Source organism: Dromaius novaehollandiae, chromosome 1 (genome assembly GCF_036370855.1).
Source record: "Dromaius novaehollandiae isolate bDroNov1 chromosome 1, bDroNov1.hap1, whole genome shotgun sequence".
NCBI lineage: Eukaryota > Metazoa > Chordata > Aves > Casuariiformes > Dromaiidae > Dromaius > Dromaius novaehollandiae.
Window position 1 is genome coordinate 74,386,213 of NC_088098.1, and position 24,825 is coordinate 74,411,037.

Consider the following 24,825-nt stretch of genomic DNA (forward strand, 5'->3'; position numbering starts at 1 on the left):
ATGAGAATAAATGTTAAAAGAATCTGAAAACACTTCGTTGTCACTCTCATTGTCCTGGCAACAATGAAAATTTTTGCCTTGCAAAAACTTTTGGGAAACATTCATTCCATGTAATTTTTGTTCATTGGTGTCTTAAATGTTGATGAAATATGTTGAAAAGTCGTGTTTAAGGGAATTCCTCCTTGGGCTTTCTTGTTACGCAGTATAATGTCCGCTGTCTTTTTTTGGTGATGATTTCCTGATCCAAAAAGGTCTTAAGCTTGAGAACCAAGCTAGACTGAAGCAAATGTGTGTTCTCTGTGAATACAGCACAGAAGGAAATTTTGAAGAGGTGCAAGTGCAGGCAGCTATCTTGTGATGATTTAAAGTTCTTGTTCTGTCTTCTGGAAGTCAGCAGAGCAGTATGTCAGCAGAGCATACATACTGCTGTAATATTACATCTCTTATCCTGAAAACCTGGAGATACAGTGGTCCTGCTTTACAATACTTTGAAATGTTAGTGAAACTTTTTACCCTAATGTCTCATCTGAAACATTTGACAGAGTTATTGATGGGAGCTGTGAAATAAATTAGCTGAGTGTTGACTAAAAACATTAATAGAAACTTGAAAGCTTGTCGTTGTCAAAGAATTTCTTCTCTGGTCATGAAACCTATGAATGTGGGTTCCTTTATCCACTGCTGATTCCTGAAATACTGCCTCCTTTGCGGAAGGCTGACAAAAAAAATCTTGGGACACAGAGTATTGTGTCTTAAAGTAATTGGCAGCTTTGCAGTAATAAAAATACAAACACAGCTCACCAGGGTATAGCTCCATGTATTTAATTCAGAGCTCAAGGGAGCATTTAACATGCTGGAATGTTGTGCCTGCACGCATCCTTATGTGAACCTCTAGCTGTTTCAGAGAGAGAGAGAGAAAGGCAAAAGTAACTGACGTAAAAAAAGCATCATCACAAAATGGGCTGGTTGGATCAGGCATGATTGTAATCTTCGGACCTTTCTCCAAATTCTTGTTAAACTTCCACAACTAAAATAATTACTGTATTCAAGCACAATTTTTCTGTCACCTGGAACAGCACTTAAAATATATTCCAGTGTTAGTGTAAATCTAAGCCGGATTATTTAGGTGGTGCAAGGAGTCTTGGATGCAATTCCAGCTTTTGCCTATCTGTAGAAATAAGTTAATCAATCTGTTCAGGCTCGCCTCTAGAACATTCTTACCCTCCCAAGTGACCATCTCGTAGATCTTTGTCCAAGACAAAAACGTTTCCTGAAGAATCACAAAAGTGGTTTTGTAGCTAGTGGAGTGTGAAAAGAGTATTTTGGACAGGACTGTGTCTCAGCAGGAATAAAATCATTGTATAAAAAGTAGACATCTGGATCCAGTTTGTGAAGAGATAATAGCATTTAAATCAAGAATTTTAAAAGTCCTTTTTAGCAAAGAAATTATTTTGGCTCCACTGAGTGAAGAAAATACTCTGAGAGTTAGTCTTAGCCACATATATGATAATCCTAAATATGGTAGGGTAATCCAAAGAAATGACCCTAATTGTTATTGGGGTTATGGTGGTGCTTTTTAGAGCCAGATTCTGTGATCTGTTTTACAAATGCATATCCAAAATAATTCTAGCAGATATAAATAAGGTGTAATAGTATTTGGTGATATTTTGATGTCTGGAGTTAAATTATACTGATCTTGACATTACAGGTGTGGAGAGCAGTTTACGAGTAACCAGATGTAAACAAATCATTCAAGGACTTCCTGAGCACAATTACGTTGTTCTGAAATATCTGATGTGCTTTCTCCATATGGTGAGTATAGGCAAAATTTCCAAAGTTGAGCCAGTTTTTTTTTCTAACTCTATTCTTGTTAATTCAACATTTTAAATCACCCCAGAAAATGAAATTGAAGAACTTAAAAAGTATGGTAAGGTGGTTATGCAGTCATTGCTAATGCAGAAGACTCAGGCTGCAGGACTGTCCAGGTCTAATAAAAGTCAGTGTTAAACAATGGTTTTGACCAAACGTTCACTGCAGAATTCCTTAGATGCAATAAACTACTGTGTGAATACAAATGAAACTGCATCTGCACTGAAATGCTTAAAAGTCTTGTCCCCTTCCACTCCCCACTCACACATGTATGCTTTACTGATTTAGTTTATGTTTTTTCATATTTTGGAGTGAAAAAGCTTTCTAAAGACTTGAAAACGGGTTAGTGAACCCTCGGTACTAGAAAAAAACTGGATGAATTCACCTTTTTTTCTCCAAAGTGTAAATCTTGGGCTGCTAAAACACCAAACAGATTTGTGTCATTTCAGAGAATGATAGAAGTATTAAGGAGCTTTAGAATATTCTAAAATCATAAAATATTTTGTATTAAATCTTTAAAATAACATTTTCTCTTTCAAAGTAGCCTTTCATTTTGTAACTTACTACAGTGTTAACTGAAAAACTTTGACCATGTCAAAGTTTTGCAAGTATTTTTGGTATGCTCCAGGATAAATCAAATTATATGTCTTCTGCCTTGATTTTCAACTTTCTGATTATTTTTTAGCCCATTTTGGGAAACCCCATAAGTTCGGGGGGGGGGGGGTTGGAACTTCATTAAACATAGCTCTGCTCTTAGCCTAGTGATATGCTTTTGCTACCAGTTTTTGTGTAGCAAAAGACAGGGATAGGAGTGTAAATTTCCCTCCCTTCTGCCTTAGCCAATGCATTACCTTTTCCAAGCTGCATTTTTCAAACCCAGGTGCCTAAAATTGAGCCTTATGGTATGTATTTAGTTGACACCTAAATAAAGTGATCTAGCCTTCAGAAGTCCTAAGAGCCCACCAAAGCAATGACTTATTTGGAACGATGCTGATTTTCACCAGTGAAGGAATTAGCCCCTGGTAACTCTTCTTGGGCTAAGACAAATTTGCCATAGTCTAGCCAGTAGCATATTTCAGAAACAAGTACGTTTCATCCGTTTTTATATCAAAACCCTACAGAAAAGCAAGATTAAAGGAGACACGTTGATATGACCCTGACTCAGACAGCACTAGCAAGATGCCTGTAATACCCACATGTTCATTTATTGTTACTTAGCTGAACTCTAATGCTATTAGGAAAATCCTCATGTCACTTGCTATTATTTTAGCAACTGGTATCTTTCCTCAGTGTTATGAATCGTGTAAGTGACTTTGTTCTAATAATAGATGCACCATTGCAATGCATTTCTTAAGAGCTGAGCACTTGAGGTGTTAATGAGGTGTGCAAAAGTACTACATAGTGTTTTCTGTAATTGGGCAACAAAACATAGCATTATTTTTGAGTCTGCCTTATTATGTAAAGCATAGCATCGAGTTGATACTAATGCTCAGATCTGCGATTTTTGCTGATCCATAACTTTTCATCCTTTATGTTTCAGGGAATATTTGCATTTGGAAAGGTCAAGGGAACATGAAACAATCTAGGAGCTAGAGATTTCTATTCACTGCAGATGGGTGTGCTGTGCAAGCTGCCACAATTCAGACTTTAACACACCGCTCTTCCAATAATCCTAGTTTTTACCTACAAGCATCAACCTTCGTACCTTTAAGAGGCAATTTAATTCTTCCATGAGCTCAGCCTTGAGTAATGCAAGAGGTACTTGTGGTAATTTCATGAAGTAGGATGAATTGTAATCACTGGATACAGTTTTTGAACACTGCAAGTTTGATCCAGGCTTGTGGAAAGAGAAAAAAAAATCCCTTTTTTCTCTGCAGTCTCAACCCCCTTACTTAATGAATCAGCTCCTTCTAATCCAAGAATGCTGCACCAGGACCGTCTGACTCCTACAAAGGAAAAAGACTTGAATTTTGAGAATAGGTCCAAATCCTTTAACCTCAGATTGGCAGTGAATGATGGTGCCAGTAATGAGCCTAGCATGCTGTGAAAGGTGCAAACTGCCCATCTCTACTCTGCAGTGCATTTGGCTGCTGGAGAGTAACCTGCTGGGGTACGCAGTCCCCTTGCATTTGAAGTGGACATCCCCAGGTCCATAGGCATAATCAGACAACTAGAAGTAAGGAGAAAAAGCAAAAGCTTGTTTTCCCCACTCGGTCCTTTAATTGTGTCTGTAGAAGTTTTCCATGCTTGCTCAGTTGCTGTCACAAGAGATGAGTGTACACAAGCAAGTGTTTGTGTCTCACATGCCCCGCTTTGCATGTGCAGTGGAGTGGCTTTGTGAATGTGCATACAGGTTTACAGGGCTCAGAGAAGTTTTCCTGCAGATTACTTGGCAGAACATGCTGGGGGCTACAGTTTTACAGTTCTGAAGTCACAAACCAAATTATATATATTATATTTTCCAGTTCATGGAAAACTGTAATTGCAGTTTTCCTTGATACTTTACAGTTAGTTTGTAGAGACAATAGTATCTTTTAGGTTGTGTTTTTGTTACAGTGTCTTCAGTGTTGGTACCAGCTTATACAGCCCCCTCTTTATGTACTTTCCCTCTCTGCAGCTCATTTCTGTCCCTTCATTCATGCCCAATACAGGGGAGGGGTGGCTGATGACTGAAAAGAACCATTGCAAAAACTCTGCCAAATTGAAACCTCAGCCTTGTGCCAACTAGAAAAAAATGGACAAGGCTTTGGACAAATGAGCTCTTCTTCAAATCTATAACTGAAGCAACAAAGTTAAACTCAAGTACAAGCTGGAAAAAGTTGCTCTGAATTAATTTTTTGTCTCAATCACTTGTCCAATTAAAAAGCATAATTAGCACCACTAAACCTGGGGGGGTGGGGAGAGGGTGGGCATTAGGAAAGGTTAGATGCTAAGCCTCATTGAGCAGCCGCAAGCCATTGGCACCTGTGCAAGGTTAGCAGAGTCGGGGATGGAAACTAGTATTGCCAGTCAGTTGGGGGGGGGGTGGGGTTAACAACTAGTAAAGTTAATTTTCTTTTGACAATGTTTTGTGGGAGTCCCTTGAGCATTGAAACTAAGAAGTCAGAGAGATGGTGATATACTTTTATATTTAAAATGTGATGGTAATTAGCCATTTCTACCCTCTATCATTTCTCTGTATGAGTTCATTGTGGTGTATAGTGGCTCTCTGGTTTCACTCCTGTAGTATGCATGAGGGCACTGGGATGCACATATGTGAAATTCAAAAATTGTCATAGTTTTGCTGGGGAAGCTCGGTATTTATTGTGAAATGGTGGAGATGTGTATTTCGTTTTTGTTGTGTGACACAAAAACTTCAGTGTTTACTTGATGAGTTTAGCAACATACAAGTTTTATCTGAAGACTAAGAAGACAACTTTTAGACTTTCTTTTAGTATAAGCTGTCATTTAATGATTTTGCTATACATGTTACAATGAAAGGGGAGAAAAAGCAAGAAACTGGAGCTGTGTAGTTCTTTCTTGTAATACGTTTCTGTGATGTTCAGAGATGATTCGTTCAAAGATATGATCTAGCTCCTTGGAGAACTGTCTTTTATTAGCTTGTCAAATTGGCAGAGCAAATGTATTCTCACTTGACACAGAAGTGATGGTTACTAACTTTGTGATGGAATCAAACAAGGAGTCTAGGGGGTTTATTCCAAATGCTAAAGATGTCATTTGTATTTCTTAGATAGATCATAGCTTTGGGGTGTGATTGTTTAGAGGGGCAGCTCGTAAAGAGGTTGGCTGACTGCATGCTGCCCTTCCATGGTCTAGCACTGGAAGAAAACATCAGCTGCTGCTGAGAGTACCGTAGATGAAGTGGATGTATTTGTGACGTTTTTGAAAGAAATGTGACCTTGGAGTAGTGAGAGGTCTGAGACAGTTTGAAGCCTGATCCTGTCTGGGAGGGATAAAGCCATTACACACCACAGGTATGACATGGCTTCCTTACTTGCGTATCTTGACGGGCAGGCAAAGATTATTGTGGCAGGAGAGTAGGATTTGGTCGCACATTTTTTCATGGATCTGCTGAGGAAGAGATTGCTTTGCATTTTGGAGTGAAGCAACATGTAGTGTCTCCCTTGAATGCCTAAGTGACAGCCTAACTGATGACTCACAGATAAGGTTTAGTGTAGCTCTGCCTTAAATTTAATCACTGCTTCCTTTTATCTTAAGGATTTTCTCCCTCAGGGGAAAGGCTGTGACATGGGTATTTTTGTTGATCCTTTCACCATTGACTTTCTCCTTGAAGCATTCACAGAGTGGTAGCAGGTGGAATTCTTTTTTTTTCCTTTTTGGAGCATCCAATCCATTATTCAGTTGTTCTTGAGAAGAGGTAAGGAGCGGTTTCATCTTGGTATTGGAGACATTCTTTGAGATATTTGGCCAAAAAAGAAGAAAAATGCTAGCTCTCCCAGCAAGTCAGAGTGTTGTTGCTTTGTGCAGAAATGTAGGCCTTTCAAGAGAGCAGCTAATTCAGGCTGGATGTGTTTCAACTAGCACTTGAAGACCACACCTGTACGTGGCTAACAAAATAGAATATGTCAGGGAGTGCTGCCCGAGAAAACGATGTGGATAAAATTACAACAGATTTTGCTCCTTCCACCTTCTGCTGTCCTCCAGTGTTGTACCACAGGCTTTCGTGCCATCACAAGGTACCTGCCCTGTGTACGCTTGAAGTACTTGCCTTAGGGTATACAATGCGTATCTTCGGTCTTGTGCTATAAAAAACACTGATGGGCTGCAGCAGAGCTCTCATGTTATTTTAGACACTTTCGGCTGAAGGAAACACCAAAAAATAATTTGTCCTAGATCCGTAGGGGTTGCACAGCAAAACGCTATGTAGTATGAATGCAGCCAGTCTGGGCCATTTGACCTGAGGGCCAGATCACAGTCCCTGACCTTGTTATATTTAGCAGTATCCAAAGGCCAGCTTCATTGTCTTTCTACCATCAGGGTTGTACCTAGGTCAGTGTCTCCTCATTATTAGCATAGACATCGTTATCCCGATTGTTTTCCCTCATCAGTTATTTTGGTAGTAGTTTAGGATTTGCTGCATCGCTGTAGTATAATGATCTCTTGTTTAAGCTGATCTCATCTGAAGCAGATTAAATGAACAAGATGGGCTTGTTGGTTTTTCTTTATAGTTAAATAGTGCATTGAGAGCTGCTTGTGAGGGTCAGCAGGCTATACGTGATTACTACTCGAGAGAGAATGGTGTAGTTTTTGCTTAAGGTCATGAAACAGACATAGCTGTTTAATCTGTCATCTTTTTATTTTCACGTTGTGAACCCATTCCTTTGGAAAGGCAGTTGTGGCACCGGTATCCCCTTATTAACAACCTCTTCCTTTATCCGGCCCTGCTCCATGACCTTAAAAACAAATGAACCTTTTAATACTTGTAGCAGGCATAGTAGCATTGGATGGAGAAATAGTACCTCTGATTGGGAAAATTAATATGGTTGGGAAGAAAATGCTAAGCTTGTGGGCTTCTTCATGTCTCTCAAGGGAAAGACTTTCTTCCTGTGACTAAGGAACATGAGATCCTATCACGGCTGAGCAAGCAGGCTTCTCACTAGGTTGAATGCTGAGGAGAAGGAGACTGTACTCAGGGAGATAGAGGGGAATGAATACTGCTTTATTGGGTAGAGGGAACTGGAGTTTATGCACATACTAAGAAGAGTGCAAGTGATCATAATGTTTCTTAGGACTTCCTTTAGGGCCCTCACACTTTAGTGATACCACAGAGTTGCCTTTTCAGGAGGCTCTACTGCAAGGCAGAAATGGAGAGACACTGAGAAGTAGAACTTTTGCTTTCCTATTCCACTTGAAATCATAGCAGGAAGAATATGTGGGAGATTTTGCCCAATAATCCCCCGTTCCATTCTGAGATGACAATTTTGGAGTAACTAGTACATCCCAGTCTGTGGCTGGATGATCTTCTCATGACAGATTACCAATCAAGAAGCAACTCCAGCCATTGGCCTGGAAAGAACTGGATGAATTACCTAGGCCAGGAGGAATGAAGAGCGCCTTCAGCTTGCTGGCTCTTTAGAATAACAGGAAATTTGTCAGATAGGACACCAAGGTCATACTGAGTGTTAGATACCTGCCATGCAGTTCAGGAAGGCAGAACACTCACAAATTACCTGCCAAGCGCACGCAGAAAAAAAATTCCTTCCTGCTACCCAGACGTGTGCTCACATCCGCAGATACTAGTAGGACACATCACTGAAGTACAGGACAGATTTCAGTGCTGTGCATCTTACCTACATCCTATTTCCAGCTCCACTGTTTTGGAGGAATTGAGTTGGAGCAAGAGGACTTAGACGCAAAGTTGTGCATTAGTGGGAGAAAAAGAAGTCCTTCTAAACCCTTGCAAACAACTTCAGAAATCCTGGAGGTTTATTCCGTAAATGACGTAATACAAAGAGATGGAACAGCTGTTCATTTCCGATATCCTCTCCACCATCTCCCATCAGAGATAGAATCCACACAGAAAGACCGAACACATTTTATTTGAGTAGCATAAGGAAACAATTCAGTCTTTTTGCTTGACTTAATGACATCTGAGGTTGTACCTGTTGGGGACAGATCCCAGTGGCCCCATAAGTCCAACTGAAACTTTTAAGAATCTAGTGATGTACCTGTGGTCAGGGTCTACTCCAGTCAGTTGGTTCATCCTAGATAGTGTATGGTATCTTCTCTCTCACTTTCAGTGGCACATGTCTACATATACTTATTTATGTTTATATTTTTCCAGGTTTCACAGGAAAACATATATAACAGAATGACAGGATCCAACCTAGCCTGTGTCTTTGGCTTGAATTTGATCTGGCCATCTCAAGGAACAGCCTCTTGGAGTGCTTTGGTACCTCTAAATCTCTTCACTGAACTACTGATAGATTTCTACCTGAATATATTCAACTCCCGAACAGTGCCTGGTGAGGTCTTACCTTAGCGCTCCTAGGAAAGGAAACAGGGTGTGGCTGCCTGGAGGAAGAGTCTCCATGTCTGAATTTATGTGAGCTTTATAGTCAGGGCTCTCTCTTGCAAAGAACACTTTCGATAAGCAGTGAAGTTTCTATAACTTTCCAAATACCAAAGGTGTTGGGAGAAGCACACTTCCCCATATACTCTCTTCACGTGGGAGAATATGTATATAAATGTTCCAAGACCAATAGCTAAAAAAAATTCACACCACTGGATGCCTCTCTGTCATTTCTTTAGGGATCTGAAGACCTCACTATGTGACATTATTTTCTGAGGCCACACAGAGCTAAGTTCTAGACCACTCCTGATTGTACAACCTTTTTTTTTTATTACTTATTTGGTAACAGGTTTGTTACAAGTTTATCTAATAAGTGAATAAAGACAATCAGTTTTTAAGATACTAAAATTTTTATAACTATTTCTCGATACATTTAAGTGCCTTGCTTTTCACAAGAAGTTGTGTGCAGTTGTGACACATCAGGTTTGCAACTGCTGTGGAGAATGAAGTATTTCCTGGATAATTTAAGCTGTGCAGACAGCTAGCTAATTATGCTTGCAAATATCTAATATGCCCAGTTAATCACTGTAGCTGCACATGCAAAGTTTATGGAAGATTTTTTGTAAGTTCTAATGGGGAGTTCAAATCTTATGTTTTTTCTTTAAATACTTGTACATTTTGTTTATATCAGTGACTGCATAATTCAGAATATAGAACAACTTTGTCTGAGAAGACATTCCTTATGTTTGGGCTGCATGCTTTTGGAATTTGAGTTGACAGAAATTTGCTCTTCAGATCAGTTTCTCTAAAAAGCAGCAACAGCAACAACTTGGACAATATACCTAAATAACAAGGGAAATTTCAGTGTTTTCTTTTTAACTGTGCCATTAATATTGCTTGTATTTGATGAACTCTTTAACGCGCTGCTCGTTCAGTGTTTAACGCTGATAATGGCATGGTGTAACGGGGTTATCATTATGGTTGCTTGCAAAGCAAAAGAAAATGAACCAGTGGCGACAAAGGTGAGCAGTATTTTCCCTAACGGTCTGGTCTTCCTGCTCCTGTAGAAAGCTACTGAAAGAGAGGGACCATTCAGACTTTAATAAAACTGGAGGCCAGTTTAGCCATCCCCTCCTCTGCAAACACAAAGCCACTTTTTATCCTGTAGCTTCTAGGCGGTTGAGAGTTTGTATTTCTCGCCTGCATCTCAGCTGTTATGAATTACCCATCTATATAAAGGGTGTAACAAAACCATACTGCAGTGGATAAAAGATGGTTTGTTTTTGTCAGCAATTTAGGGAAATAACCTAGTATTCGGAAAGCCATGAAATGCTGGAGGTGTCAGGCCTTCATTTGCCCAGTAGGTGTCATCTGTAGCATTAGGCAATGATTAAAATTTGAAAAATACAGAGGCTTTGGAGCAAGATATTTTAGGACAAGCTTCTCAAATTGTAGTCATGTCTTTTGCCCAGTTCCTCAAGTGTCCCAAGGACAACTTTTCACTCTCCAATGTCTGTAAGTAATAAGCAAACGTTATTTCTATTTAAATGTAAAATATTGCATAATACAAAGAGAATAACACATATTCATGACTGTCGCGTTTCAGCAAAAGGAGATTGCAAAAGATAAAGCTGTCTATAAGTTTTGTACTGCAACTAGTCTCAATTTTAGACCTGAATTATCAGTGACATCATTGTAGTCTGTTGTATTATGAAAAACAAACCCAATTATGTGCAGTGCTGCTCAGTGATTTAGCAGCGCGGTTCTGTGAATCAGCACCATGTACTTACGGAGGAGGAATTTGGCCTTGAGCCAACGGCTGAGGCTAGGAATCAGCGAAACCTCAGTATTTTGCTACTATGACTAACTCTCTGACCTCGGTCAAAATATGTATGCCTTAGTTTCACTGTCTGTAAAAGGAAGTAGCATGTGGCATTTGAAAAGTGCTTTGGGATTAAATGTTGAGGAGTACTACAAAATAGTTGTATTTCATTTTCCCATGTTTCCCTGCAAAAATCCAGCAAAATTAAAGGACATTTTAAATTTAGCAGTCTTCAGGCGAAGTTGTGTAATGGGAATGTGAGTACTGAGCAGCTTTGGCAAGAGAGAGCAGGAATTTCCCAGCTTAGTGGCAGTGTGCTAGTGAAGCGAGCCACCAGGCACAGCTGCCTCTTATCCCTGCAGTAATTCCTGCAGTAGTGGCCATGGTGTATTCGACCTTTTCTTTTCTTTTATTCTATCTTTTAGCAAGTGTTGGTCTTAGGCACCAATTGCCTATTGCATGGATCAGCAACAAGTAAAAAATACAAGCAACGAGCTTCGCTTCGGCTAGTTTGCCTGCCAGAAGACACATGAGATATTTAAAATCAGGCTCACTCCCATACTGGTCACATGCCAAACTACAGGTCTTCCTTTTAGTTCTTTGTAAACTACCATTTTCCAGGAATTTATAGCTCCTATCATTTACTGAATGAAGAACAAAATGGCGTTTTCACATTTCAAGGTTGCTTCTTTCTTTAAAGAACAGATACCATCTGCTGTCCATCAGTTTGGGTAATTTGATGCTGCTTAAGCAAAATAAAGCCTCTGGTTCTGATTGCCATAAGCCCTCGCGCTGGCGGGGGACAGGCGCTCCCTCTCCATGTTTCCTTCCTGCCTCCCCCGGATGCAGCCATGAGAAGAAGGAAGTATCGTACCTGGCACCAGCCCAGCCTTTTCCTGCAAGACGGGAAGGGACTTCCCCAAATGAGGTAGCAAACCCCTCCTCGCAAGAGCCTGTCTCTGTCCCCCTGCCCCAAAGGAACAGGCAAAATCCGACATCTGCCACAGAGCCCCTGATCTCTGGCCTGAATGCCAGATTTAACTACGACATTAAGTCAGATCTCATAAATTATTCAGAAGGGTTCGGAGTGAAATTCATGTTAGAGAAATATATGTTTCAAATTTCCTGACTCTGAGAGGAGTCCTGGAGGTGTCCCCTGCAGTTACTTTGATAACAGTTTCTCTTTACAAATGATAATTGCACGATTCGAGCTTTTGTACAGTGTGGCCTTGTGAACTCTTCTCTCATATCAAAGAACAATTTTCAGATCATTTCCATAGCAAAAAGAAAGTGATTATGGAGATAATCTGTTGGAAACACACATGCTGGATTTCAGTTTAAAACAATAAAATGCAGTCATGAAATGAGAAATCAAGTGTTACATAGCTGACAATAGGCAGAGAATAAATTGCCTAAGTATTTTAGTTTACTGAGCTGTTAGGCGTTTTAAAACTGGTCCCAAGATTAGTCTGATTATCAGATGCCTCTAGCAACAAGCACTGAAGGGGGAAGGAAATACTTTTCTACCCTGAATCTGTGAGGAAATGTAAAAAGATTGAACCGTGTCATTAACCAAGGGAGTCTTTACAGTCCTTACAAAAAACTTCCATAAATGAATATCACTTACATGTGTGCAGATGTTCTGTATGTGTATGTTGCACTCCCCTAACAGCATCCATCACAGAATCTCTCGCAGCCTTACAAACTTTAATATATTCACCCAGTCATGATGATGCTAATAATAGAAAAGCCCCAGATATTTTATTCACATATTAAATGTGTACTTAGGTAAAGGAGCAAGTTGAACTTTTAACGAGATTCAAGGTATAGTCACCCAGCTTCATTTCCTGAATAGTTCGTCCTCACAACCCTGGAAAATGTAGGTTTGCCAACACTACCACCTTTCAACTGTCAATGGGGATTTAAGGGAGGGGAAGAAAGTAAGTGAGAGAGAATTACTGCCAGCACCTGTAATTTCTTAAGTTAGAAACTCATGTTCAACTGAAACTCGACTGGCCAGTCACACTCCTACCCTTATTCTATTCATTTCTAAGATATTTTTACCTACAAAAAGAAGTTAGAGGCAAACACAGCCTGCTTTAAGTAGTTACATCTCCATTGAAGCCAAAGGTATGACTGTGAGAAATGTCTGAATTGTATGTGTTAAATGATACCCGTGACTGACTGGTGTAAGTTGGCATTCTGCCTTTCCCAATGGAGCAATACTCATTTTCACCCTCTGAAGTGTTTGATTTTTATCTTTATCCATGCACATACTGGAAAGCCATTTCAGTGTATTGCACAAGAGATTCCAATAGCATCCAATATCATCTAAGAGCAGTGAAGGATTAAAAAGGTGTTGTGTACTACAAATGCTTTCATCTTTCTTTCAAATGGGAAGCCTGAGTAAGTACTCCATTCAGCAATGGAATTTCTCTGAGGTTAGGTTCATGGGTTGGACAGTGAACTGGCCTGAAGACTAAGAACAAAACTTCTGAATACAAATACCAGAAAAAAATTGCTTTTCCAGAGCAGGTTGCAGACCTGTCAGCAGCTAAGGAGCATTACCCAGAATTATCACTATAAGCAAAAAAGGACTTTAATTTGCCTTTTAGAGAGAGAGATCTATAAACACAATACAAATGGTAGATAAGTTCTTCATACTCTTCCTAACTGGGGTCTGTTATCTTAAATGTTGTGAGCGCCAGGGTAATTGTGCGTAGAAGGACCATAGCCCTCCTATCCCAGCTTTTCATCTCTAGACTAGCTGGCAGAAGTTGTGCCACAAAAATAATTAACTGATTGGAAAAATATTGCCGTTTGAATGTGCCAACTCAACAAAAATAAAAGCATTTTCTTAAAAGACTTGGCTTTAGTGAGGTTCTTGCAGCAGTCATTCAGGTCTTCAGGAGGCCTGTCCAGCTGCCTTTAAGTGGTGGGTCCCAGGCCTTGCAGCGTCCCAAGGTCCAGCTCAGCCTGCCGGCTGTGCTGCTCCAAAACAGGGCTGGGTTCCCCTCTGAGGGGAAAGGAGCATTGCAGATTGTCCTTTGCAGTCTCTTTTGAGATGGAATTACCTTTCCGTACGCAGTGCTGGAATGATTATTCAGGGCAAGGAGGGAATTCTGCAGGAGCTGGGGGACTTGGGGGGGGGGGGGGCGAGAGGAGGCACACATGGCTGAGTGATCATTAAAGTGGAGGGTTTTTGTGGCCCTGATTTCTCCATAGTGTAATAATCTTACAGCAACTGCTTTAATGACTGGCAGTCTGTTCGCAGTCCCCTGAGCACCAGCATGTCAGTCACAGGGTTAAGATTTGTGCCTGTGCTTTAGAGTGGCTGAATCTGATGCCTGACCCAAATGCTGGGGTGGCAAAACTGCAAAATGGATGCATGCTTCTTAGAAACAGCCTAGGGTACTAACTAGCTCCTTTTCTTTTGCTTCAATACTCAAAAACTCATTTAAGCTACCGTTAGCACAAGGGAATTCCCAGACTGACGCACACCTTCCTAATACGAAATGAGGTGTTCTCTTCCATCTTTTTGCTCTTCTCTCTATTACACAGATCAAGTTCCCCGATACTGAAACATACTGTCGAACGACTTCTGCACTTCAACATCTAATCACATGCAAAAGCAGTTTACAGCCTTTTACTCCTCTGCCATAAAGATTATCCCCTTAATTAATGGGAGAATAAAAGGCAACTGTAAAGTGCACCAAACTGCACCATCTTTAGCGCATGAACTTAATTTCTGCAGCAGTCACGTAAGAGTCTTCTGATGGGTGAATTTTTGACACTTTACCCAACAATTTCTTGACCCAAAGCTCTAGAAATAGGAAGGGCAGGTAATTAGTTTTTCCGTTTCAAAAGCTTCCGAAGGAATACGTTCTCCCTCTGTTTCACCTGTGAGGGTTGCTTTGTCCTTTTTTCTTCGTATTTCCCACACCTTCCAAGCTGCGTCCTCTGCCTATTCCCATGTACGTCTCTCTTCATCTTCAGTCTGTCAGCAGTCAGCCTAAGTTGGGAGATGGATGTTCACATCACCCGTACACACACCCCCACACACATGCATACACATTGTGCTGTTGCTTATGGTGGTGACTGTGCAGCTGCTCATCCCAAGACTCTTCTCCCTCCTTTGCTCATGCCCCCTTTGACTTCCCAGCTCTGTTTTGGCTGAGTCAGACGCTCTTGTGGCCGTTCTGCAGCTGGATAAATTGAATTGGAAGCGCAAAGGTTTGGTTCCATGAAGAGATGTCAAAATCACAATGGTTGAGTGTGTGAAATTGCCCAAAACATGTTTCTGTCATCTACAAAGTAGAAAGATAGTTATGTTTTTGATTTAATAACCCAACACTTGTTGTGATGAAGGGAAAAAAAGTTACAAATAGCTTTTCCTTTCCATTTTGCCCACCACTCCCAGGCTTCCTTATCAGCCTCTGTCTTCTTTGGAAAGCATACCATACTGGTGCATACTTGAAATGCAGCCACAGCTGATGTCCAGTAAGGCTAATACTGTACTTAACAACCGTGTCCAGAGTGGAAACAGCATCCCCTATAGGCAGCATAGCTTTCCACTCCAAACACCTGCACAGAGCTGAGTGAGGGACCCCGGTGCAGGCTGGTGTCAGGGTCTGCTTTGTTCCACATGAGGAATCCAAAGGGAAGATTTATTTCCCTCCTCCATTTCCCTCTCAGCCCAGCAGCTCGTTCATGCTATCTGGGCTACCAAACATGAGCAGCCAGTAGCCCCAAATGCTTGTGTGTAGGGCTTTCTGTGTGGAGTACTTAATGCCACTGGAAACAAATACATAAGTGAGATGCTGAAATCTCAGTAACCACTTCCACCTTTGCAGAAGGATTAGAAGACCTAGGCCTTCAACATCTAGACTGCACGCTAACAGCCCTGATGGGTAAAGGGCCAGAGCACAAGGACAAAGGAAATCCATGCCAAAATAACATGAAAAATCAGTAAGGCAGTATCACTGTCTTCTGCACCAGAAGAGCTTTTACAAAATAATATAAATGAAAGGGTGAAAATAATGAGAGGCTTTGTAGAGCTCCCTCACAGGCCCTGACACCAGGCGTACTCCTGCCAGGGAAGCAATGAACACCCCACTCAGTGCACAACACAGCATTGCAACTCCTTGCTGTAATTACCACTTGCAAGCTAACAGGACTCCACTCCCTGGGTGACAACTGTATTTTCTAAAGTCACCCTGTGGTCTGTGTCCACAGTGGTCACTGGGGCATCACTGTGAAAGCACCATCTTGGAGGATGAGTTGTCCAAGGCTGCCTCAGAAAGCGAGCAGTTTTCCTGTGGGAAACTCAGTTGCACTGAGGCTCTGAAGAAGTCGATGGTGCATAGAAGAAGAAGACATCCCTCTCCTTCACAGGGATTGTTACGGAGGACACCAGCAAAGAGTAGGAGTGGCATGGGCAGCTGGAGAAAGTGAAGTTACTCAGCTAACGTCACAACCAGGACGATAAACTAAACTACTGCAAGAAGCACTCCATCTCCCGAAACTTGGCCTGGTACTTCTGCACTGCTCCAGGTATCTAGCCACAGGGAATGGCACCCATTTTTCCCTTTCAAGCAACCAACATTTTGCTCAATGGGTACACCAAAAACAGAATGAGCCAGTACCTGATCACCAAGGCAGATTACAGCAGGCTTTTAACAAAGCTTTAATTTGGTTTTATTATGACTACTGGAAAAATGCATTTTGCCCTAGTAATTGTTTTGAAGGCTCTTATGTGTCAAACTGAATGTAACAAGATTGTACACTAGAAATGTCTACTAAAAAGTCATCACAGCAGTCATCACATTGAGGCTAAGAGGCAAGGAAGCTAATGAAAAGCTGTATCACCAGCATGCATCACTGTGGTGTGGTTTCCCCCTGGGCTGATGCTCCTGGTTAGCCTGGTAAATCACCTGAAGCCGATACCTCTTGCACACTGTTTGTGTTTCATGATCACAGCATTTGGGGTTGGAAAGGTTTTAGACTATGTGTGCCCTGTACAGAAAGCATTTTGACAATAATGCATTAAATCCTTCATTCTTCACATGTTTAAATACAACCATTAGACTAATTGAGTACACAAATCAGTGTGAGCGTACATCTGCCACAGAAGACAGCCAAAGCTGCACTGCTTGAATTTACTACAGCCCTTCTGCCAAATATGAGTGGATTGACACTGCGTCCAGTATGTTGAGACCTTCATACTATGTATTTTAGTATCCCGTCTCCCTTGATCTTTCCATTAGGGGGTCCCAAAGTTGAAGAGCAGAAGACAAGACACTGTTGAACTAATGATGTGTGTCAGCACATATCCTATAATCTGGATAAAGTTACTTATCACGTTCCTTTTGTTTTTGTGCACAATACAGACAAGGGCAAATTAACTTTTGATTTGATCATCATGAACAACTGATCATGTCCTGGGAAGAGGATTTTTCAAAGACACTTCTGGATGTCCTTCATTTCAGTGGACTTCTCCATCCACCTCCAAACACATCCACTTTCCTCCAAACCACTTAGTCTAAGCAAACCTCTGACCAATGGTCTTAACTCTCTTGTTTCACAGGTGCGCAACAAAAACATGCTCAGATGGGCAGCAAGCAGTCACAGTCACTTATGTACACCCTGATCTGCCACTGACTGCATTTTGTCCCTGCAATGTATTTCCCCATGCTTCGAAGAAGAGGACAGCACAGAAGTGAATGTGAGCCTGAAGCAGAGTGTTTTTGTGAAGTTACGTTTGGCAAGCATGTACCGCTGTGCCACTAGTGAAGCCTGGAAGAAAGCCTTGTTTTCTAGCATTTACCAAGAGGCTGCTCTGAACAAGCTGGTACTAACTAGGAGCCTTACAGACACCCCCATAGAGCTCCATCAAGGTTATGAGATATCTGATCCCCACCACACACCAACATCTGGTTTATTGCCTTCACAGCAAGTCCTGTCAACATCCTCTTTATGAAGCAGGCCTTGGTCTTTAAAGTGGGCATTTTATCCGAGCCAAATCCCACCTGAGCCATTTCTGGTACCTGGTGAGCAAGGCAGGCTGATAGGCTAGTATCAGCAGACGGGCAAATTTTTCATTCCCACGTTTTCCCTCACCCAGGACTTTGACAATCATTTTATTTGCCAAAGATTTCCTCCTTCATGTTGTGCAGAGAGAAATTTAAAAGATGACTGAAATACCCAGAAATCACATAGCAAAGAAAGTCAAATTAATTATTAAAAGAAACCCTGAATTCCCTTTGTGGCTGGTTTTTCTCCAGCTGCACACTCAAAAAAGAGCTATCAAAGAAAACTATCATTAGTTTTTAATTCAGAGCAACTTCAGAAAGCAGCGCTGACACCTCAGCTGATGGCTTCCCGGCAGCCTTGTCATCTCCACGGGCTGGTCGCTGGTGCCGGCAGACGCCGCGGCATCGCAGCCCACTGGCACCCCTGTGCCGGCAGCTCGCGCAGCGCCCGATGCGGTGTGGAGGAAGCGCCAGCCCTTGCGCATGCCGCAGGACCGGCTTTCTGCACGAGGTTATGTGCCAGCGGCAACATGGCGCCCAGGCCGGCACCAGCCACTGTTGGTGCAAGCTGCGAGTAGGGCTGTTAAAGAATATGGAACTGAAACTGCCTGGAGGTAGCCACTTAGCACAACTTCTATAAAACTTGCTTAGCATGAGTAGCTAAATTTGCTGAAGCCTTAGGCCACACTGAGATAAAATAATGAACTTTTACCTAGTTCAGTGAGAAAAGGGCCTCAGAGCTGGTTCAATCTGGGAAGAGAAGGAAGCTACAAGCAGTCTGTGTTCCTGCGTCTCACACTCCGAAAGGAGGGTGTCGAGACTTTGAAATAAGACTGGTGCAGGGCATCAGGACCTTGAGGGACAAAGCCTCCCCTCACTGATGGGGCAGTGTTAATTGTTGGGGTTTGGAGTCACCTCCTCCTCCTCAGGACCTTGAGAGACAACAGTAGGACCCAACAAGAAATGGAGGTACAACCGTCAGCAGAAACCGCAATGGTAAAGGTAAGGGAGGAAAAACAGCCTACCTAGGAACAACGATGAGACCCAATAAGGAGCAGGCGACCCCAGACCTAAAAATTATTATTGCTCTAAACTACTGCGTGAGGGGTGGGAAACAAGTTAAAAAAAAGTTACAGTTATCCAGGGATTTCTTTGTTCGGGGTCCCTCTTCGGAGGTACCCAGCTCAAGCTGTAATTACTGCATCATTAAAATTTAATTATTTAATTTGCTTTGATTTGGCTCTGAACTTTTCTGTGGGAACCTTGGGTTGGACCCTGTTATGGTGGCCGGCGAGCCTAATTTCCCTAACAGGGCCCAGGTCAGCACTTTGGGGAAGGGCTGGCCCACAACATGGAGATAGTTTCTCTACGTGGTTCCTTTAGGGCAAATGGGAGGAAAAGAAAGGGAAGAGAAGTCCTCGGAGGCACGGTTACTACTTGTACCCCAATTTGTATCATTTCACCTACCACCAGCCTCCTCTTTTGTTCTTTGATGCAGCAGAAAAAGAAAGCAGGGAAGAAAGTAAGTGCTGTGAAAGCATCACACATACTTTGGTTCAAACTGGCAGAGAGATCTGGGGACAGAGGTAAAGTCTGAAACTACTTTTAACCCTTTTTAACTGAAAAGATTTCGGCTTGATACAGTTCCTTTACCTGTCTATTACCCAGCAAAAATTTGGGGTGCAGCTGCATCATTTTGGCAGTATGGCCTCCCAGGTGCTTAACAAAGTTGCTTAAATTAGAGCTATTTGCTGAGCGTAACTTTGATCCTGCTGGCCATGTCACACTACAGATACTCGATAACATACCAAGGAAAGCAGTATTTAAGAAGGTAAGATTGTTTAGAGCTGTGGTCTATAATGCTAATTTGGGAGTAGTCATCCATTTGGTTTTTGGCAGAGAAAAATTAGTCTACAGCGGGAAAGCTTTGAAGAACAGGCGTCCGTGCGAGCTTCCAGTTTCCATTGCTCTCCTACTTTAACAATATTGTATGAACAATATATATTGTATTATTCATTTGTATTATTTATTAATGTATTAATATATTAACTTACATATTATTAGTATGTTAATAATATATATTAACAATAACAATTGGGGCCTGCGGGCCCCAATCCCATAAATGGGAGACCGTTGAGGAGATTATAATTGCTAAGTTTCCTGTCCGTAGCTTTGCTCAGAGGGCTGTGTGTTTGCCTGAAGCCAGCAAATGAGGAAAAATAACATCCTTGGGGCCTCATCTGAAACATCGCTGGGTCTCCTCAGCCCCTGAGGCAGGGTCTTAATGCTCTACCGAAGAGGTGCCGATAAGGTTGATGGACTGCTCCAGCTGTGCCAGCAGCTGGCAAACAGGGCACCTGATAGTTCAGGAAGGGAGAACTTCAGTCGAGGTACTTTAAAAACTACTTGAAGCAAAAATCCTTCTGCTCATCGTGAGCTTAGAGCAGCGGGACCCCCTCACCAACGCCAAGTGCAAAGATGGACGCGAGCGCACCGTGCGCATGGACGTAGCTGAGCCGTTGCATTCGCTTGGCTTCGTTCAAGCACTTTCGGCCCCCACAGAGCCTGGCATTCATTACGGCCAGGCCAGCGCCTGTGTCTCACCTAAGTCATGCTCAGTGTGCCTGACCTAGCCCATTGCCTCTGCGTCGGTCCAGGTGTTTTGCTACCTGTTTTTTGCAGACTCTGCAGGCACCCCCCTGCCCTGCAGAGCCAGTCCCTAGGGGTCATCTCTGCACATGAACCCTGACAACCACCTCAGCCGGTTGCTGCCATGAGCAACTCCTGTGTCTCAGTACAGCCACAACTCTTTGGACGGACGGGGAGAGGAGCACATGGTGCCGCCGGCGCCTGGGCACCGGAGGGAGCCCGTGGCTCTGGGCAAAAGCCGTTTTTATAACTTGGTGAGGACACAGGTGCGTTAGCATCACCTGATGCTGCCGCAGGATGGCTTCTTACGGGAGGGATGGCCACTTATACCTGTAAGAGAGCCTGTGGTGTTGATCTGGCAAACTTGCCAACAGAAAACTTAGATGAGAAGCAGGTTTAATGGATAGATGACACCTCTGCACCACTGTTTGTTAGTTCTTGTGCTCCAAGCTGTGCTCTTTCGTGTTGTCTCATCCGCCCGGATCTCCTGACTGCTGCTTGCAATGTTGGCTGCACTAAAATAATTATTAATAACAATAATTTGTTAAATGAGTTTTTGACCACAGAAAACAATTTGATGACCAGAGGAGCAAAGAGGAAACTCCCCAGCCACCTTTCTAGGGGGAAGACAAAACAAAACCCTCCCCCCCCCCAAAAAAAAAAAAGGGCACTAAAGCCAGCAGCATGCCGCAGGCACGGGTGCGCTTTTCCGCAGCTGCCCTGGTGCACAGCCGGGCTGGGAGCGCAGCGGTGCACCGGCAGCACGTTTTACCTAGAAATGGCACAACCCAACACCCCACCCCCACCCCCCGGCCCCTTGCTTAATGCATGGCCTAAAAGGGAAGCCTCGTGCTAGCATTTTACCACGGAAACAAATGCTTTAGTTACTTGGTAATACTTCATATTCCAGGTATGCAGAGACTTGGTGTCATTTGTACAAGGATTTATTTGCATTTTCAGCCCCAGAGTGCTGAAGCAGTGATGGAAATATTCACACCGCTCTGCAGTGCTTTTAAGTGTTAGTGTGCAGTTTAGCTGCAGCAAAACCTGCTGCTACTTTTTACACTGTGGGTCTTTGGCTTGGGAGGCAAATGTGCGGTGTAAATGCAAATGGGGACCCGCTGAGTTGGAGCCCCCCCACCCCGAGGCAGTGGCATCTGCCTGGCTTTGATAAGAGTTTCTGCATGTGAGAGCAAAGCACTTAGACTGAAATTAAAAGCTTTGATCTCTGTTTTTGTTTCATTATTATCTCGTGTTTGAGGCCTTTACGTGTTCCTTGCAGTTCTCATTTGGCCGGAGTATTTAGCGCACTCGCTCCCGTGTAGCGCACACAGACAGAGCAGGGTGCCCGCCGGTCGGCCCCTGGCAGCCTCCAGCTGACTGCAAACGCACCCACGCTTACCTTTACGTGGCCCTGAGCGTGGGCTGCCCACGGGAAGCAGGGTTGGCCACTGTCAGGACGTTTCATAGCGGGTATTTGCCTCCCGCAGCAACCAGCTCCACTGCAATCTCCCATTCCCCAACAGGCGCAAACTCGCGGGAATCCTGCTAGGGTAAATGGCTGGGAGCCATTAGTGCAGGAAAACTATTTTGGGGACCACATGCCAGATAAGGTGGGATTACTTAGGGGACTGAAGCGCTTCCCCCCCCCCCCCCCCCCATGGTGGGCTAAGCCCTTCCTGGGCAAGAGCTCGAGGACGCGCACTCCTGTCCGATGCAGGGCGAGGGGGGAATCTACACCTATAACCATCACATCGTCGCCTGGGGAGTCCAGGCTGACACGGTGGCATGTTTCTGTGGCTTGTTAAGGCTATGCGGCAAGTCTTTACCCTTGCTGTAGTGGCACCAGTGCCTCCGAAAGGCAACAACCAGGCAGGGAATGGCTGAATCATGGCTTATTTTATAGCTGTTTGCGTGTGTGTGTGTGGGGGGGGGGCCTGAGGGGCTGAAGCACAGCCCCAACACATGCTCCCTGGCAAGGCTCAACTATCCAAAAGAGTGATGGGTGGGGAAAGGATGCCAAGCTGTCAAATACACATTTTTAAAGGTCTGGTGCATTGTAAAGCACTGGAGATGGCTGGACCAGGCTTGCGCTGACTGCACCATGTGCAGGGACAGCCCACAGCCTGCCCGTGGTGGAAGCGGTGCCTGTTCAGATCCGGGAAGTTCAGCATCCACAGTCCTTTACCATTTTTTCACTTGGGGCTTGGTTGCCTTTTGCCTTGCCTGAACACCAACTCAGGGGGCTGAGGCCAGGTGGCTTGGCCAGTTTGGCCAGGGGGCTGGGGAAGGGCAGGAGCCCGCAGAGATGAGAAGCAATGGAGAGAGCTGGACTCTTCCCCAGCCTCTCGGAGCCAGCAAGTACAAGTTCCACTGCGAGGGGGAAACATGGGGGAAAAAGAAAAAAAAAAAAAAAAAAGATCCGTGGATTCAGGCATTTCCATCAGACTGGAGAAGTAATTCCCAAAGAAGTAGCTACAGCAAAGTCAGCCGAGTGAGCCTTGCTGTCGATATGCCAGATGGGACCTCACCATGTCCATAGCTGGCCTATTCCCACAGATGCTAATGGAGCTACCGCCACTTCTGTCAACATCTGGGAGGAAGGCGGCACACATCAGACCCCCCCCTTCCCCTCCCTGTTCAACACTTCTGCTTCAGTGAAAGACAAAAAAATTTATTCTTTTAAAATACGTTGCGGGGAACAGTTCTCTGGAAGAAGATGGGCTGGGCAGGTAAACTGGGAGACCGCTCAGGATCCCCAGTGATTGCAGTCCATTTTTAGAAAAGCTCCTGTGGTCAGGCAGGAGCATTACATTGAGATCCTTGGTAGGATTCAAGTCAACGTGCAAGAAAGATATTTCTGAAAAAAAATAAAAAATAAAAGTAAGTAAAAGTGAAGAATTCAGCTTCTTGGAAAGTCTTCCAAAGTGTATTCAAAGCATCAGCTGGGAAACCATTATATGGTCCCTTGTTTGTCATGAGCTTAAGAGAAGCCAAATAAAACAGAGGAGCCGCAGAGGCAAAGTAAAACCTATGGAGTTAAGCAAAAGCTCTCAGCAGAATGGCTTAAGCATGTTTAAGCTGCACCGTGCTGCAAGAGTGCCATGATCAGCTCCTGAGCTTTGAAGGCTCATGTTGATGTTTTCTAGCAGAGCTCTCCCTTTTGCTGCTGGCACCCAGGGCAGAGATGAAGTCCAGGCTCTGCTGCCATCGGGGGATGCTGCAGGGGCTGTCACCCAGGTGCCCCTCTGTGCCTGGCAAGGTGCTGCCCACCACAGTGACACTGGGTGTTTGGTTTCCCCTCACAGGCTTGCAGTTAAAAGCCATGCCTCGGAGACCTTCAGCCCATGCCAAGCACGGGACCCAGCAAATAACACAGTGATGGTCCAGGGACCTCCACAGAGGAAGCAAACCATGTGTGTGGGTCTCGCTTGGTTCATTTTCTTGCAGTCATGAAGCCACGCTGCAACCAAGGAAGAGAAGCAGCATGTAACCTGTGGTCAGTGGCTCGACACATCTCCATGTATGACGCGATTTCAAACCATCAGAACATTTTGGGGAGTTGTGCCACGTGCACTTTAAACAACATCACTATTATCCAATCCAGAACTTCATTTTTCTCAATTTACTGCTTCATGTACTGTTTTCTAGTGCTCCCCCTTCTTGGTTCTCCCTGGGTTTTTACCTAAGGCAATAATATTTCCCCAGTCAAAGAAAGCAGAAGTGCCCCCAGGAGGTGGCCCTGACAACGAAGTGCCACGTGCAGGGACACAAAAGCCGGTCCGGGTGACGAACTCTCCAGCCTGTGACCGGCGATGGCCCAACCCCTCTCTCCTTCAGCAGCTACAGCTTAAATCATGACGACAGGATTCAATAACATGGGGCCCAATGGAGGCCCTGGATGATGGGGATGTTTTGGAGAGGGAGCAGTTGGGGGAGGCGGCGGGGGGCACTCTTAATGTAAGATCTCCTAACTCCTCTGGTACCTCCGCGTTTGCCTGTGCTTGGCTCTGGAGGTAAAGGGGCAGCTGGTGCTGGTCAGTGCCTGTCACTTGCAGGGTCAGTATTTTGGTCAACGATGTGAAGGGACACACGGTCCCTTCCTGGGGGCTGCACTTGTCTCTTGCTGTGCTTCGTGCCCCTGGACAAAACCTTCGGAAAGCGAGGAGTTGCCGGGGCAGGGGGAGGTTTTTTTTCAAGAGATGCTGCGCTCACTCCTGAACTCATTGTTTAAGACTAATCAAATGAAAAATAAAATAGCCTAGTATCTCTGCGGGGCAGTCACAGCCGGGGTGAGGGGGGACAGGAGCCGCCGCCGCCTGGATGGGACAGAGCGCAAATGCTAAAACGCAAGACTGCTGTAACGACAGCAGCCGGTCTGGCAGCAGCAGTCAGCTCTGGGTGCCGTGCGGCTACCGAGCGGA

The 24,825-nt window shown here is 43.8% G+C and overlaps 1 protein-coding gene across 8 annotated transcripts in view; it reads left to right on the plus strand.

Moving 5' to 3' along the window:
• The window catches only part of ARHGAP8 (Rho GTPase activating protein 8), a 101,405-nt gene that overhangs the window by 73,848 nt on the left and 2,732 nt on the right, over positions 1-24,825 (plus strand). For 5 of the 8 annotated variants that reach the window (XM_064516862.1, XM_064516867.1, XM_064516869.1 and 2 more), the window contains 2 exons: positions 1,706-1,809; positions 8,672-10,946. In XM_064516862.1, the coding sequence (XP_064372932.1) occupies positions 1,706-1,809; positions 8,672-8,869 (302 nt within the window). In that variant the 3' untranslated portion in view covers positions 8,870-10,946. Of the gene's footprint in view, positions 1-1,705; positions 1,810-3,406; positions 4,119-8,671; positions 10,947-17,307; positions 18,978-24,825 lie in introns of those variants that run through there. The other 3 variants (XM_064516889.1, XM_064516894.1, XM_064516875.1) reach the window with 3 other exon arrangements.